The sequence below is a fragment of the Hyla sarda genome, chromosome 1 (assembly GCF_029499605.1).
Source record: "Hyla sarda isolate aHylSar1 chromosome 1, aHylSar1.hap1, whole genome shotgun sequence".
In the NCBI taxonomy this organism is placed as follows: Eukaryota; Metazoa; Chordata; class Amphibia; order Anura; family Hylidae; genus Hyla; species Hyla sarda.
The window spans coordinates 516761142-516779913 of NC_079189.1; the positions used below are offsets into that span (position 1 = coordinate 516761142).

The following is an 18772-nucleotide window of genomic DNA, read 5'->3' on the forward strand; positions in this document are numbered from 1 at the left end:
AGTTGATTATAGTTTTGATTAATATAACCAGACATAAGGGGTAGAGTGTAATTTTCTCCAAATCCGTTTAATTACCCTATAAATCTACTGCTATATCTATGAACTTCCAAAATGCAGCATACATACAAAAATTGGAGTAATTACAAAAACTTAAATTGTACAAAAAGTTACTTTAATAATCAATGCAATATATATAAAAATGTGAGGTATAGAGGGGAAATGAAACAACAGGGAGACACTCCATATCCTAGAACATGCCTAAAACAGTAGAGTATATTATATGTATGATAAAAGATCCATGCATCAGAGTCAAATGTTCTCCCAGCATCACACATATGCAGAAAGTCACAGCAATGCAAAACATGCTACAGGACACAGAAGTGGCACCACCGAAATGCAGTGTTTCGGAAAAAAACTTTTATCAAGGATGGGTGTCTGGTACCGCTGGGGTGACACCATTTTCTACTACACCAGGTGACACCAACCCTAGCAACGCCACTGGTTATATAAGTTACTGTTGCCTTTTTGTCATCTTGAACCAGTTTGCCCATTCTCCAGTTTGCCCATTCTCCTATGAACTCTGACATCAACAAGGCTTGGACTGGCCAACAGCGGAGCAGGGGAATCCCCTGGTGGGCTTCTGAGCTACAATAAGCCCCCTCTTGTGTCTAGTTTTAACAGCAAGATGTCAGGTCATCTTACCATTTATCTCTTACAATGTCATGACTACTGATGCTTATGCTCAGTACTAAAGTTTATTTAGCTATACCTGTGTTTAAATATGGAGAATAATTGCTTATGCAGAAAGGATAACTCTAGTTACTTAACAGGAAATATCAGTGAACAAACAAGTAATATAATCGGATTAGGCATTCTAGGGGATGACTCCCCTCTTCGTTAGGTCCTCATGACGCTCCCCTAGAAACGCGCAGTCCATTGATATCACTTGTTTGTTCACTGATATTACCTGTTAAAACCAGAGTTATCCTTTCAACACATCTGAAATACGTGAATTGTTTATCCAGCGGTGAGCGCAGTCACAGCCTGTTTTTTTTTCAAGCAGAGTTTCTTCCAAAACTATTCTCCAAGTCTCTCCACCGCTACCTCGTGGAACTGATATCGGCGGCCTGCAGCACCTGTCCCAAAACCTTAGGATCAAATAAGGTGCTTTACAACACACAAAGTTGAGCATCCCTTACCGTAGGTCACCTGTTTTTTTTAAATCTCTCGCTCTCTCTCCAGATATATATATATATATATATTTATATATATATACATATATATATATATATAGATAGATAGATAGATAGATAGATAGATTAGTTAGGAGTAGCCGTATTAGTCCAGTGATGCAAAAAGCAAAATCATCGGTAGTTGCAGTATCTCGTAATAGCTTTTTTATTGGACTAACGGGGTTCAACACGTAAGGATTGTCACACAATCAACAGAGGAGGAGATGGGAGAACAGCACCAGGTTTATTGGTAGAGACCACAAAACAAAACACAAGCCACACGATGAGGGGTGATCCGGAGTCTGGGCAAACAATGGGCAACAGAAGGACACAGTCACTGGGCTTAGGGAAGGAACATACTGCAGATCCTGGGATTCAGCTCCGGGTCCAACACTCCACACTCCAATGTATTGTTCACAGTCCACAGATAACAGCTCCAGGTCTAGTGATACCTCAAGTCTCCTGGGAGGTCCGGTCCTCACATCCGCTCCTCAGTTCACAGGGGTCCACAGATAAGTCCACAGATAACTCCAACACGATTCCTTGTTCCAGAGGGCGGCCTCAGCCACGGCTCCTCTATACCAGCAATCCTCCAGATTCTGGGGTACAATCTCTAGGGCAGTGTTGTACTGGCAGCAACTCTTACCCCAGAGATCATCACAGCAACGACAGGCTCTGTCCTCACATCAGGTCCTGTCTCCTGGATGAACCTCCACAGATCGTCCATCAACAACCATAGAGAAAATGACTATTGCACCCCAGTTGGACACCATTTCACCCAAGCAGGTCACTCCCTACAGGACCTCAAAATCCAGATCGTGAAAGGAAACTTCAAGAACACCCAGGAAAGAAAGACATTTGAAGTCAAAATGATAGTTCTTTATGACTCCAAGAACAGAGGACTAAATGTGGATTTAAGCTTCTTATCCCATTATCAAAATTTCCTATAACCTTTGCTAAACTGTCTTCCCTCTCCCTGCTCTAAAACCATTACACCACTGCTCCCCCTCCCCCTGTCTAAGTCTTATCTTCAGTCTATGGCTCTGTAGTAATATTGTCCATCCAGCGTAACCACCATTCTCACTTCTGCTCTCCAGCCCCCCCCCCCCCCCCTCCTCATCCTTATCTGTAGTCTATCATCCTATAGCTATACAATTTATGGCCCAACTTAATGTCCATTCTCTCCACATGTTGTTTTAACCCCTGCATATTTTGTGAGATAGAACCTGTGTTTTCACCTTGTGAGCTCAGAAATGCTTATGACTTGATAAAGGGAGGAATCCCGAAAGCTTGTCTCTACAAAATCTTGTTAGTCCAATAAAAAAGGTATTACAAGATACTGCAACTACCGATGATTTTGCTTTATATATATATATATATATATATATATATAGATATATCAAGGTTGACGGCACTAAATTAGGTCCCTCCTATGTTCTTTTTTTCCCTTCTGTACACATACTATGGTTAAATTTGACTTTCCTAAAAGAGCCAAAATATACAATCCCGATGATCTGACCACAGAAAGCCAGTCCATTATTATTGGCTGCTGACTACATGCACACCCTAAGTAAAAACAGACAGATAACCTTCTGTGTTGAACTGAAATAGACCCATATACACAGGTGGGCTGCTGTAAACCAACAAAGCCTCCACCTTTGCTAGTAATTTCTCTCTATACACATTTCCTCCAAGACAAACAATAGGCATATAATGCATTGCACAATCTATTACAAAGGGTACTTGGACAAACATGATCTTAGCCATTAGTGGGTGTCGCTGACGTAATGGATAAAGTGAATAAGGAGCCCCCTGAGGAGATGCACAGTGAACCGATTGGAACTTGGCAGCAGTATATAAACTGGGGTGGATAGCTGATAAAACTGATGGATTGAAGGGCCGGAGTGTTTCCTCTTCTACTAGTTTCTCACAAAACTGTTTACATTTGACTTCCCCTCTCCGTGCTACAGCCAGCTCTTGTTTTCTCAGGCTTCAGAGAAACTGTGTCGGGTATTGTGATGCTATTAATATAGATTTGCATCATGAATACATACATGGCAGGCTGTGGAAAACAACGAGAGAGCCTTCTGGGACCCAGTGATGTCAAACCACCCAACTGTCTCTTAGTCAACAAGATAAAGCATTATTCTACTGGTGCCAGAGATGAAGTGAAAGGAAATGTAAAAAACGTTATTGTTATGTTACTGAAGAATAGTGCAATCCAAACACTAGATCCTAAGTCTCCATAGTGTGGACCTCCAGCTGTTGCGAAACTACAACTCCCAGCATGCCCGGACAGCCGTTGGCTGTCCGGGCAGGCTGGGAGTTGTAGTTTTGCAACAGCTGGAGGTCCACAGTTTGGACAACACTACACTATATCATTATAATGTACTATTTTATATGGGCTAACTAGTCCAGCAAACCCCTTTTATAACCCTATTAGTAAATACTATTTGTAAATTACAACATATCTTATTCTGGATGACCTGTCCTGTCTTGCATTACACACACAAATAAACAAGTAATATGAATGTCATGCTTAAAGGGGTACTCCACCCCTAGACATCTTATCCCCTATCCAAGGGATAGGGGATAAGATGTCTGATTGCGGGGGTCCCACCATTGGGGACCCCCGCAATCTCGGCTGCGGCACCTCAAACATCTAGTGCCGCCCCCCCCTAGAATTGCCTTGAGGGGGTGTGGCAGTGATGTAATGAGTGGGCGTTGCCATGACGTCACAAGCCTCTAGCGCTGTACTCTAAAGAAATGCCGGGTGCAGCAGGGATATCGCGGGGGTCCCGAGCGGTGGGACCCCCGCGATCAGACATCTTATCCCCTATTCTTTGGATAGGGGATAAGATGTCCAGGGGCGAAGTACCCCTTTAATTCTGCCTGTGTTAACATTGTGTGAAATTGAACACTAAGGTCGGGTTCACACTTGCGAAGCTTCGGACGGAATAATTCCATCCGGAGCTTCTGAGTGCGGCCAGTGTCTGCTGAATCAGTACATTGTACATTGCCGTCCCCATAGAGAGGATTCCACCTAAAAAATGGAAAAGTCCATTGTTCATATCTCCTGCTAAGATTCCGCAGTGTGCACTATGCACCAGAATCCCATTGCCGGTGCACCAGAATCCCATTGCTGGCCATAGGATTCAACCGCACAGTGTACAGTATGGAATATCAGTGGCGTTGGTGAAATTCCGCCACCAAAAGCTTGCTCATTCTTTAGACGGAATCCGTGCGTCAGACACTGACGGGTCCCGGTCAATTGGCGCTAGCCGGAAATTCTGTAGTGTGAACTAAGTTTTTCTGTCAGGTTTCCCCAAAGATTACAACTGATTACGGGGGTCCCAATAAGGGGACCCTTCTAAGGCTATGTTCACACAGCAGAATGTCCGTGCGGAAGATCGCATGAATCTTCTGCACAGACATTTTGCAATAGCAGTGTCCTATTGATTTCAACAGGATTGTGATAATCTGTTTACATGGCAGAATTTTCGGAGAAATTCTGATCCCGGCATCCACAAAAACACTGAACCTGTTCAATGTTTTTGCGGATTCCACAAGGAAATGCATTGCCGTCTAAGAGACAGCGCACATCCGGCATGTTCTGTCGGCGCACTACTGTCAGTGTAATGTCCACACGGAAATTTTCTGTGCAGACATTTCACCGTGTGAACTTAGCCTAACAAGTAGAAATTGTCCACTGTGGAAAATCTCTTTTACATTTTTCATTTTTGCTTTTTCAGTTTTTTCTCCCCCACACCATGTGTTTTGTCTCTTCTCCAGTTTTTATTTTACATCACTATGCTCAGAAGCTAATGATAACCAAAAATAATAAATCTAGCATCGCTGAAATGATAGAAAAACTTCCTTAAATTAATTATATACATCAATTCATCACTATTTTTAAAAAAAATATATACTATTTACATAATATTTTATATTGGGTACAGTTATTATGAGTCCTTTGAAGTAGTTAAAGGGGTACTCCGGTTGAAATTTTTTTTTTAAATCAACTGGTGCTAGAAAGTTAAACAGATTTGCAAATTACTTAATTAAACATCTTAATCCTTCCAGTACTTATCAGCTGCTGTATCCTACAGAGGAAGTTGATTTGTTCTTTTCTGTCTGACCACAGTGCTCTCTGCTGACACCTCTGTCTGTATCAGGAACTGTCCAGAGTAGGATCAGATCCCCATACCAAACCTCTCCTGCTCTGGACAGTTCCTGAAATGGACAGAGGTGTCACCAGAGAGCACTGTGGTCAGACAGAAGAACAACTCAACTTCCTCTGAAGCATTTTGGTGGCGGAATTTCAACAAAACCACTGACATTCCATAGTGTACACTGTTCAGTTGAATCCTATTGCCAGCAATAGGATTCTGCTGCACCGGAATTTCTGAGTGGAGTTCTGCTTTAAAATGGCAATGGGATTCCACTTCGTAGTGCACACTGTGGATTTTAGCAGCAGATATTCCACCACTGAAATTCTCCCGGAAAAACAATAAACAATGGACTTTCCATTTTTTAGGTGGAATCCTCTCCACAGACATTGGCGTCTATGGGGACGGCAATGTACAATGTATCAATTCATTCGGCTCTGGCCGCACTTAGAAGCTCTGGATGGAATTATTCTGTCCGAAGCTTTGTAAGTGTGAACCCGGCCTTAGTGTTCAGTTTCCCACAACGTTTACACAGGCATGACATTCATATTACAGTTTTTTTTTGTTTTTTGTTTTTTTAAATCAACTGTGCCAAAAAGTTATTCAGATTTGTAAATTACTTCTGTAAAAAATCTTAATCCTTCCAGTACTTATCAGCAGCTGTAAACTACAGAGGAAGTTTTCAGTCTGACCACAGTGCTCTCTGCTGACATCTCTGTCCACTTCAGGAACTGTCCAGAGTAGGAGCAAATCCACATAGCAAACCTCTCCTGCCCTTGACAGTTCCTGACACGGAAAGAGGTGTCAGCAGACTTTAAAGTGCACCTGTCATCAACAAAAATGTTTTATATAAAGTAGATCATACCATTATATGAATAGTTGTAATATAAGTTGGTTAAAACATTTTTTATACTTTTGTCCCTGCAGCTATTGCATATGTGTCTCTATCAGGAGTCCAAATACAGGAAGTGAGGGTGGACAAGCAGGACTCTGTGCACTGAGGCTCTATGACATGCTATGGGCTCACACATGAGGATTATTGACAAGCCAGAAGCCTGCATGGAGCCCTGCTTGTCTACCCTCACTTCCTGTATTTGGACTCCTCATAGAGAAACACAGGCAAGAGCTGCAGGAATAGCACTTTTTCACCCAAAAATATACAAATTTTTTAACCAATGTATATTGCAAATATACATATAATATTATTATCTACATTATATCAAAAGTTTTTGTTGACGACAGGTACACTTTAATGAACAATCATTTTAACAATAACAGACAATCATTGTCTGAAATCTTCATCCAACTGCGGTTAGAATGAACATCTGTAATGGTGAATAAGGAATAAATGGTGTATGACTGTGACTGGAAAGCCACTGTTTACCAGAAAATATTATTAATTCCACCATGAATCGAGTTGCTTCCATGTGCATAGCCATCATTTACATTCTTTACAATGTTTGAGAGTAGCCACATAGTTGAAATTTCTGGCATAGTTTAGGTATAAAAAGGATATCACCAGAATGTCACCAGATCACCTGTTTATTGTTTGCATGATAAGAAGTACACAACAATCAGTAGAACTGTACATTTTCTACCAACCTTGCAGCAGAACAGCTTGTGTTTGTAACAGATAGTAGAAATGACAAAACACAGAATCCATAAAAAACATATTGTATGCTCTGCACAACTGACTAGACCCTGAAGTTGTGATTCGTCGCTAGTGGAAATTTTTCTGTGGCAGCCAAGGACCTAAAAAAGCCTCCAGGTTTGTATATACACTGCCTATTAGGCCCCACTATAGGCAGGACAAGCGATCTGTCATTTTTTCACAGGTTAACATACTGCAATACAATGTAAAAAAACAAAAACAAAAAAAACTCAAATGATTGCATGGTGCACTAGTAGGTATTAAAAAAAAAAAAATCTCAATAAAGATTAAAAAAAAAAAAAGAAGACCCCCCCCCCCCCAACTCCCCAGAAAAAAAAACAAATAATTTCATTAAAAAAGTGTTTTTTATGGAAAAAATTTCTATTTGCTTTTCTTAACTAGGTATATAAACTTGATCTCACTGCAATCATGTCCTGCAGAGTAAAGCTACATGTATATCAGTATACTGCAGTGTGAACGATGTTAAAACAAAACCCCAATATAATCTCAGAATAGCTGATTTTTTTCAACCACTATAAAAAAAAAAAAGAAATGATACATTATATGTACCTCAAAGTGGTGCTATTAAAAAATACAACTAGTTTACATTGCTGTCGGCCTCCGCTATTTGGAGTTCCGTTGGCAATCTGGCAAGAGGGACGGAAGTTTAGCGGAGAAAAAATAGTGCAAGCTCTTTTTTTTCCCTGCTAAAATCCTGTAAAATTACCGGGCCACGAAGGACCCCATGTAAGTGAATGGTGTCTGTCATGACCCGATAGTACCAGTTTGCATCCAACTAGTTTCAGGGTCCGATCTGCTAAAAAAAAAAAAAAAAAACAATCAGACCCTTAATTGGTCGGATGCAAACGGCCATGTGAACCTAGCAAACATGCTCCTGTATAGCTGTACTGATTAAAAATAAATCAGCTTTTAAAATGTTGAGATGAAAAAAATGAAAAAATGCTGTGTCATTATAAAGAAACTAGGTTGAGTCCTCAAGGGGTTAACTCAAAGTTATAGTAGCATGTACTGAATGATGATTATGTTTACATGGCGTGCTGTGCACATAATCTAAGTGTAATTTATAGTCTTTAGGTTCTCCTGAACAGTACAGATCACTCTGTACACAAATATGTTGTTAAAGTTTCCCGCCTGCAGCAAAACATACCTGTTATATCTGGCTTTTTACTATTCCCCGACTATAATTGCTGTGCTTTCTCTTGTGTTTTATGATTTGGACAAGTGACTTTACAAACATTAGTTTTATCCGAATGTGTAAGAAAAAACACAAGGACATGCGAATCTAACAGGCTGCAGAGCTTTTACTTTGAAACCATAGCTCACATATCATTCTGGGAATTCCAGAGATAGACGTAGCGTGCCATGCAGAGGAGTAATGTGAAAGAGAGGGAGGATTTGCTGACAGTTACTATGGGAAGTGCAGAACTTGGCAGACACATGAAGGCCAAAAAGTGGACATCAATGAAGCTCCCAAGGCAGCACCTGTGTCCTGCTAATAACTCAAAAATACCCTGTAACTCGAGCTAAAAATTGCGTGATGGAAGCTGGAGGCGCAATTCACGGTGTCCCGCTTGCATTTAATTTGTTTAGATCATCATTACAAAGGCCAGACAGTACATGTATCTGAAGCACAGTGATGCAAGGGATGATCTCTGATACAAAGTATTTTCACATCACAGTAATCATGATGGGAACAAGTAGGGAATTTTTTCTGTATACTGTATTTTTATGTAGAGAACAAAAGGAAAATCCAGCTCCCAAGGAGCAAGTACAACAAAACTTAACGTTTACGTCATCCAATTAAACATAAAATTCCGTGGTGGAAGTGAGTGGTGACATGTCACTCTAAAATCAAAGTGAAACGCCAACGCGTTTCGAGCATAAGCTCTTAGTCATGGCATGCCATGACTAAGAGCTTATGCTCGAAACGCGTTGGCGTTTCACTTCAATTTTAGAGTGACATGTCACCACTCACTTCCACCACGGAATTTTATTTTTAATTCGATGAAGTAAACGTTAAGTTTTGTTGTACTTGCACCTTGGGAGCTGGATTTTCCTTTTGTTCTCTGCCTGAATGCGACAGGGATAGGCAGATCCCTGCATCCGTGCTTCCATAATATTATCTGTCTGTGTCTGGAGTCTCCAAGTTGTGAGCTGATCTATTTCCCTTCTGTACCTGTATTTTTATGCACACCTTTGAAAATTGAAAGGGGTACTCCAACTCCTTCAAGTGATACTACATCTATAGCATGTCATCAAATAAGCCTTCATTTGTTATAGCTGGAATAGAATTCACATCTTTTGGGTGAAGATAATAAACTAAAGGGAATGTAGCACCTATATTATTTTTTCTAATTCAAAACAGATAATTAAAAAATGTTTTGGTTGTATGTAGTTTTTTTAATTCTATTTTCTGTACATGATTTTAGGGGCAGCCATGTTGCCAGGATTCAGATATGCTATAAGCAACCACATAGAGTATAGGAAGTCATAGTCAGGAGGTGACTAATGAACTTCTGTAGAAGAGTTTTCTAGGAATGTTCTATAACCTATGCAGAGAACATTGTGCACGTGAGAGGAGAGGTGAGATGTGACCATAACCTGTTGTGAATGGTGGATTCTATGTTATCTGCTTGTGGCTTAATGAGAGAGGTATTACTAAAAAGTTTTCTGTACCGAACAGCAAGTGTTTATTACCCGTCTCAATGGTCAATGTGAAGACTGCAAGATTTCAGGATTCTTTTTAACATAGTGATGTGGAAAAATAATTCCTAAAAATCTGAATTTAAACGAGCAGTCATTTTCCGATGCCACATTCCTTTTAAGTATTAATATGTTTTTGTTAATATCCCATTTATTTTTCAGGTCTTAGATAATCTTCTTAGCACATCTGCATACAATGTAAATTTAAAAGGTTTTATACCTATAAACAGGAACATGGAAAATTGTATTGCTTTCCAAAGTTCCTTGGTGCTGTCTTGCTTGGCAGTTTATGATTAAAAATAGGCTACTTTGTTTTGTGCATCCATAGGAAGCATCCAAACCTAAAATAGCATTCCGGAAAAACATCATCTTCCAGAAGCAACTGTTGAAAATAGAGCTTGGCAGGAAAAGAATAAAAATATTACTATAAGTCAGCATGCACTTGATAACTACAGTTTATTGAAGATAAAAAAAAGTGATGAGAGCATCACAATGTGGAGGTAAATGGCACATCTGCTGCAATAATGCCATGCATTACAAACAGAAACATAGAATGTGTGGGCAGATACGATCCATTCGGCCCATCTAGTCTACCCAATATTCTGAATACTATGAATAGTCCCTGGCTCTTCTTATATGAAGGATAACCTCATGCCCATTATTTGCATGCTTAAACTCCTTCACTGTATTTGCAGCTACCACTTCTGCAGGAAGGCTATTCCATACATTTACTACTCTCTCAGTAAAGTAATACTCCATGATATTACTGCATAAACCTTTGCCCCTCTAATATAAAACTATGTCCTCTTGTGGTCGTTTTTCGTCTTTTAAATATGCTCTCCTCCTTTACCGTGTTTATTCCCTTTATGCATTTAAAAGTTTCTATCATATCCCCTCTGTCCTGTCTTTCTTCCAAGCTATACATGTTAAGGTTCTTTCAAGATGAAGTATCATGTAGAAAAACGTATCCTGAACGCTGTATCTCTGGCTCTCCCATAGAGCTACATGAAGGGGGCGCACCGTGTTACTTCGCGTGGGAGGTCGACACGTCCTGTTCCTGGGGAGAGCCGGGGTCTCGTGCATGAGATTGCAGGGGAGTCCCAGCGGTCGGACGCCCACAATCTAAAACTTATTTCCTATTCCCTATAGGTTTTTCTGCAGGATAATTCTCCTTTAACCTTTCCTGGTAAGTTTTATCCTGCAATCCATGCATTAGTTTAGTAGCTCTTCTCTTAACTCTCTCCAATGTATCTATATCCTTCTATGGATATGGCCTCCAGTACTGCGCACAATACTCCAAGTGAGGTCTCAGTGTTCTGTACAGCGGCATGAGCACTTCCCCACTGCTAATATCTCTCCCTATACACCCATGAGCACTTCCCTCTCTACTGCTGATACCTCTTCCTATACACCTGTCACGATCACACCCTATCGGTCCAGCTAAGACGCTAGAGAGAGTGTGATGGTGCAAGGGTTAAGGCCACCAGACCTCTGGGTATACACTACTAGTCCCAGCAAGTCACCAAATTAACCCTTAGATAAACGTGTTTCTACCAGAGTTGCCTTTAGAAAGGTGAGCTCATATATTTAGAGATCAAAGACCAGAGCTGATTAATTAAACATTTAATCTGATAAATGTGATAAAGGTATCACAGTGCTGACTATATAAAAATACAGAAACATAGTTACATAGTTACATAGTTAGTATGGTTGAAAAAAGACATACGTCCATCAAGTCCAACCAGGGGATTGAAGGGAAGGATGTAAGGGGATAAGGGAAAGGGATGTAGTTTTATAATTCTGCATAAGCTTTAATGTTATTTTGTTCCAGGAATGTATCTAACCCTGTTTTAAAGCTGTTAATTGTTCCTGCTGTGACCAGTTCCTGAGGTAGACCGTTCCATAAATTCACAGTCCTCACGGTAAAGAAGGCGTGCCGCCCCTTTAGACTAAACCTTTTCTTCTCCAGACGGAGGGAGTGCCCCCTCGTCCTTTGGGGGGGTTTAACCTGGAACAGTTTTTCTCCATATTTTTTGTATGGGCCATTAATATACTTATATACGTTTATCATATCCCCCTTAAACGTCTCTTCTCAAGACTAAACAATTGTAACTCCTTTAATCGCTCCTCATAGCTAAGATGTTCCATGCCCCATATTAGTTTAGTCGCGCGTCTCTGCACCCTTTCCAACTCTGCAGTGTCCCTTTTATGAACAGGTGACCAAAACTGAACAGCATATTCCAGGTGAGGCCGTACCAATGCTTTATAAAGGGGGAGTATTATGTCCCTGTCCCTTGAGTCCATGCCTCTTTTGATACATGACAATATCCTGCTGGCTTTGGAAGCAGCAGCCTGACATTGCATGCTATTTTGTAGTCTGTGATCTACATGTACACCCAGATCCTTCTCTACCAGTGACTCTGCCAGTTTATGACATACAGTTACAAAAATATGAAAGAGTTTAGCAAGGCAAGTTCAGGAAACAAAAATGAAGTTCTTACAGCATGATGGTATAGCAGTCCTTGTCAGTGAGAGTCCAGCTCTTGTCAGCTTTTGACACAGCCTTGAACACAATGAGTCTAGCATTGTTAAATATTATATATCTGCCTTTTTGGAGGGAGACTCCATTCCCCCCTCCCCTGGCCCTCTTATCTGGTTGATTATATGATGGGACCAGAGTGCCCCTTAAATCCTGCTGCTTCAAAGGGCCTCTGACTTCAAAGGAGATGCAAACAAACAGCCAGACCCCCAATAAAATGCAATACACAAAAGGATACACCGTCTGAATGCTCTCTCACCCATGTCTTGGATAATTCATCACACACAGTTATAATTTATAATACACATATAGGATTTGAATAATCAGGCCTTGGGCCTGACAACACCCATGAGAACTTCCCTTTCTACTGCTAATACCTCTCCCTATACACCCATGAGCACTTCCCTCTCTACTGCTGATACCTCTTCCTATACACCCATGAGCACTTCCCTCTCTACTGCTAATGCCTCTTCCTATACATCCAAACAGTTTACTAGCATCTCCTGCTGCTCTATGACATTGTCTGCTTACCTTTAAGTATTTTGAAATAATAACCCCTAAATCCCTTTCCTAACATAGTAGCAGATTAGGCTCAATCAAATACAAATCACCTTGTCCGAGCAATCCATACTTACACCTTACCCCAAGGAGAAAAATATGTACACTCAAACACACTGTGTAGAGCTCAAGGACAAACAGAAAGAGAATATAAAAATTCTATACACATACATATATAAACCAGTCAGCATTTCCTATGAAATGAACCTATGGTGGTTGTGAAATGCATTGGACATGTATAACAATTTTTTTTATTCTGGACTGGATGCAATTAGCCCCAGCCACATGCCTTTACTCCGGTCTGGGACATTGCTATAGCACTGATCTATTTGCTCCGAGGATGCCACCGGGCAGGACGCTAACCACAGGAGGACTTTTTGCTTCTACTTACATACTCCTTGAGATAGACGCAGATTGGACATACATGTGAATATCAGCATACCTGCTCTCACGCAGAGGATTTGCTCCTGGGGCCCGTCAGCAGTCATACTTAGCAGAGGCTGTATTTCGGAGCACTGCCTGTGCTTTCACCACAGATTATACATCGGAGGGTGAGAGGTACATGGTACTAAGCGGATATATATGGTCCCTATGAAATTTATGATTGCTACATGACAACATTTGTAGTACTGTTCTATTTTATATATCCAGAGTATTCAGAGAATTAGGGTGTTATAAGATCCACCCCTGCCATTTTCAGAACTCACAACTGATACATCCTTAATTTCCAGATCGTACAGAGAATATTAACATAGCAAGGCAGCAAGATCTTTCTGCTTTTGTGGGGCATAATCATCATTGACAGCATTTTTAACATTTGGCTGACAAGTTATTATTAGATTTTATATTACTGAGCGCATTGAATGTCAGTTTCTCATGTACAGTAGATATAATTTTTAGGTTATAGTGTAGCTATTATATAGTGAGTAGAGATGAGCGAACTTACAGTAAATTTGATTCGTCACGAACTTCTCGGCTCGGCAGTTGATGACTTATCCTGCGTAAATTAGTTCAGCCTTCAGGTGCTCCGGTGGGCTGGAAAAGGTGGATACATTCCTAGGAAAGAGTCTCCTAGGACTGTATCCAGCTTTTCCAGCCCACCGGAGCACCTGAAAGCTGAACTAATTTATGCAGGAAAAGGCATCAACTGCCGAGCCGAGAAGTTCGTGACGAATCGAATTTACTGTAAGTTCGCTCATCTCTAATAGTGAGGGTTACACCCACAAGTGCCCTGTGCCTCTGACTGGCTTATATATGTATGTGTTTTAAATAAACTTAGAGAATTTTTATATTCTCTTTCTGTTTGTCCATTTACCCTTTCATAAGACACGGAGGTGAGGCCTGTATCAAATATTGTATATTCTGTCCAGGTGGATTATCTTGCACTTATCCACATAAAATGTCAGTGTCCATAGTTCTGACCATTCCTTCTAGTTTATCTACATTCTTTTCCATTTGGCATATCTGTCCAGGAACATCAACCCTGTTAAAATCTTTGTGGCATCAGCAAAAAGACACAACTTACCATCAAGACCTTCTAAAATAACACTGATAAAGAAATTTAAACAGAATAAGTTTAAGTACAGATCCCTGACGTACCCCACTGGTAACAAAACCTTTTTCTGAATATATTCCAATGACCACAACCCTCTGTTGTCCCTCTGTCCCTCAGCCACTGCCTAAATCATTCACAATATTAGAGTCCAAGCTCAAAGATTGCAGTTTATTGATGATCAATTAATGATACAAAGTAGAGGAAAAGTGGTAGCTGTATATAAAACTGACAGATAAATCCAGTTTTTCCAGCATGTCAGACACCAAAAGAGACAAAACACATATGACACATACTGTAGTCCATGTTTACTGGCATTAACTTACATATTGACTGCTGGCATAACTATAACTCACTTTTTGGCCTGTGTTTAGGGTGTAATTAATTTTCATGTACTTACAGATTTAATCACGTGGATTTAAAAAGTTCAGCTATAACATAACAATAAGTAATGCTGTATCTTACCTGCGTTCCTAAACAAGCCACCATCATATGAGTGAGAAGCTTAGCTGCAAACATGGAGGACCTTGTGCAGAATAATTGGGAGAGGATGGCCAAGGTAAATCCTGTGGAAAAGAAGAAAAGATCTTGGTACCTGGAAAATGTTATTTGTAACAGGGCTAGACTTCATCTTAATGGGTTATTCTGGGGAATGAAAACTTATCCCCCTATGCACACAATAGAGGATACATTTTTGATTCTGGTGGGTCTGACCGCTGGGGCTCCCCTCAATCTCCTGTATGGGTGAGCCGGTAATTTGCTGAGTGGGCCATGACTAAAGCCTGTCTCTGAGGATGAAATGTATCAATGACAGAAGTTTAAGGGGTTGTCCAACCGTAACCCCAAGCCTCCCATCAGAATAAAGTGGTAGCTCCGCATGTGTACTGCTGCTCCATTCATTGTCTATGAGAGCTAAATGCTGTACTCTGCCAGCATCCCCGGCAGCATCCATTGAAAATAAATGGAGCAGCAGTGCATACATACAACTGCTGCCCCATTCAGACAGGACACCAAAGACCCAGTTTTCTAGATTATAGGGTTCCTAGCATTCAGACCCCCAGTGATCATACAATTAATCCCTATCTGGTGGATAGGGGGAAAGTGGTAATGGTCGGACAACCAATTTCAATAAGACTTAAAAACTTAAAATTGTGCCCATATTTTGCAAATTTTAATCTGACCTAAGTGTATTACAGTATAACTATACAACCACTTACCAGAAATGCATATAAAGCCAGCACAGAAGAAGGCTTCATTGTAGGAGGAGAGTTTGTCAGTGTGAGCATACACAGCATAGGAGGACATGTGAGTACAAGCACATTCCACATACTGACTTGTGTCTGACACTACTCTACAGAGCTGACCATTTGACAGCCACCTATAAAACAAAACAAACAGAAGTATTAATGTTTTAACAGAACCTGTTCTTGAGAGCAAAACATTCAAGCATAGTGGAGGAAGTTGTGGGCAGCTGCAAACACTCAGAAGTCTTCAGATTCCAATGCACAAAATTGTGTGCTGTACTGATAAATTCCTAGAAATTATCTGCTATACCGTTTAGCAGGAACAAGGCCTGACACAAATAGTCCTTAAGCACTTTGGACTTAGTGAACCTGCCACATTTCTGGTATAGCACAAATGGTGACTGACTGATGACAGTGACACGAGAGCGTGTAGACACTGTTGACAAGACTCATTCCCATAGTGCGGGTCATTGAGTTTGCATAGCTGCAGGGTGAGAACTATTTTTGTTCACTTCAGCTTGTAAGAAATACCAGTGTCTCAGCAAAACAGGATTCTAATAAAATGCATGGAAACAAACGAATGGCATAAACATGTTGTCCCTAAAGGGGTATGCCCATGAAAAGATTTACTACCTATTCTCAAGATAGGAGATAAATATATGACCACTGGGGGTCCCACCACTGAAAATATATTCAAATATAAAGGATTGACTAATATAATTGTAATGCTATAAGGTTATCTTATATATAGTATATGTGTGGTGTCCCAACACCAAAGGCAGTCCTGTGGGCTGTGGATCTCCTCAGGCATGCCTGCAGCCAACTAAGTGGCTGTCTGCTGTATTTCTATTGTTTAAGCACTTTATCTCATATTTATTTGTGTTTTATATGCACTGTAAAATATGTTATTTATGTGTGTTGTACCTTTAAGAGCAGAGGAGCAGTGTAAGCAATGTGACCCTGCCTGCCCAATGGGAACCCTTAAATTCAGTAGTATATAGTGTAATGGGGGAGGAAATGCCCCAGTTTAGTGCTGAGTCACTGTTGAGTTCAAACTAAAACAAGACACAGACAGCGATCCATAGTGTGATAACGTTTAAGACCAGGATTGGTATAGTAAAAGTGGTGCGTACCACATGGAGTTACACTCCACCAAGTGTAACTAACAGAGTAGTAATCTGAGTGCCTGCAGCCGCTCCACGTCCAACCTCAAACATAAAAGCCAAAATTCCCTCCAATGTAGCAACGAGATTGAGAGGTACTGGACACAAAGACTAAAGGGATCTCAAGTTTAATCACCCATGATGCAACATGTTCCACAGTAAGACTGCTTCATCAGGTATACCCAGATTTTATCAGATCCGGATTATTATGAGATACTACTGACAGATCCATCTTCCTTATATTTTGTTGAATATAAAAAATCTTATGAAAAAAGCGCTTGATCATTCTCTGGTAAATAAAAAAGAATTGGATTTTTTGAACATTAAGAATTATACATTTCCCACTTTTTATTATCTTGCCAAACTACACAAATCTATTACTCACCCATCGGGACGTCCTATAATTTCTGGGGTTGGTTCCCTTACGTGTAATTTATCACACTATATTGGTTTGTTTTTGCAATATTATTTAAATCCCTTCTTATTTGAAGGATTCAACTCAATTAATCAGAGATATTTGTTTTCTAGACCACCCCACTAACTTTTATATCTTCACTTTAGACATCTGCGCACTTTATTCTAATATTACCACTTCTATCGGGTGACAAGCAGTTTCGGGAAATTTTGGAGTCAGATTCGAATTTAGCTTTCATTCAGTCCAATTTTCTCATTGAAGCCATGCTATTCATATTAGAACACAATGTTTTTGAATTTGATAGTATTATTTGCAGACTGAGGAGGGGCTGTACGATGGGGACCCGTTTCGCGCCCAGTTATGCCAATTTGGTTATGGGTTGTTTTGAGTCTCTTTTCATCGCACAGTCCCATCATTTTGTTATTCTTTCAGACGGTTCATAGACAACCTTTTTTTATTTGGTCCGGCATGGCACAACAGGCTGTGGATTTTGTTGAGGACATCAACTCGAATAACTGGGGGTTGAAATTTACTCTGCACCATTCGGTAGACAGAATTGAGTTTCTAGATCTGTGCATAAAAAAAAGATCACACGGGTCATATTGCCACGGAAACCTTTTTTAAGTCCATAGATGTAAACAGTCTACTTACATTTAGTTGCTCCCACTATCCTAAATGGATCCGTAATGTACCTTACGGTCAGTATTTGCGAGTAAGAAAAAAATTGTACCCTGGATAGTGATTTTAGTAAGCAAGCATCAGTGTTACAACAACGTTTTATGAGTAAAGGGTACCCTAAATCTACCTTTAATAGAGTAAAAGATAAACAACAGGCCAATTTAGTCAAACCTAAATCACTCAATTCCACCAATGAGAGCAGGAACGCAGACAATAGTATCACTAAAACTTTATTTAAATATCATTTTATTACAGAATGTTTTAGGCACTGGAGCATTCTCAAAGATGACCCGATAAAAAAAAAACGTATCACCTCCTCAACCCAATTTAACCTTTTGCAGATCAAGCAACTTGTGAAATATGGTTGCACCAAGTAGGTTAAAATGAATCCCTTCCTTTGATGAGCCAATACCATCGGGCCACAGGAACATGCCAGTGGGCTCTTATCCGTGCAATCATACTAGATGCTTGTGCTGTCCCATGATTGGGGTTGCTACCCAAGTCTTTTTTTTTAATCATTTAAACAAAAAATACATGATAAAAGAATACAACAGTTGTGACAGTTCATACGCTATTTATTTATTATCCTGTATCTGTGGTTGGCAGTATGTGGGCTGCATGGTTCAAACCGTGCGGTCCCGCATGAACAAACACAGATCAAACAATCATCATAAATTCATGCTTTATAGTGTATTATGTCATCTCTCATAAAAACACAATAGTGATATTAGGGCACTAAAACTCATCATCATTGAGACCATCCCATCCCATATTAGAAATAGATTTCAGAGGCTTATTAATAGGGAATCCTTTTGGATTTTTTCTTTAGGAACTTTATTACATGGGG

The 18772-nt window shown here is 40.2% G+C and overlaps 1 protein-coding gene across 3 annotated transcripts in view; it reads right to left on the minus strand.

Moving 5' to 3' along the window:
* Positions 1–18772, minus strand: part of ADGRV1 (adhesion G protein-coupled receptor V1) — a 588171-nt gene that overhangs the window by 207452 nt on the left and 361947 nt on the right. For all 3 annotated transcript variants that reach the window (XM_056538342.1, XM_056538334.1, XM_056538351.1), the window contains 2 exons: positions 15643–15803; positions 14891–14991 (listed from right to left, as the gene is read on the minus strand). In XM_056538342.1, coding sequence (XP_056394317.1) covers positions 14891–14991; positions 15643–15803 — 262 coding nt within the window. The remainder of the gene's footprint in view (positions 1–14890; positions 14992–15642; positions 15804–18772) is intronic.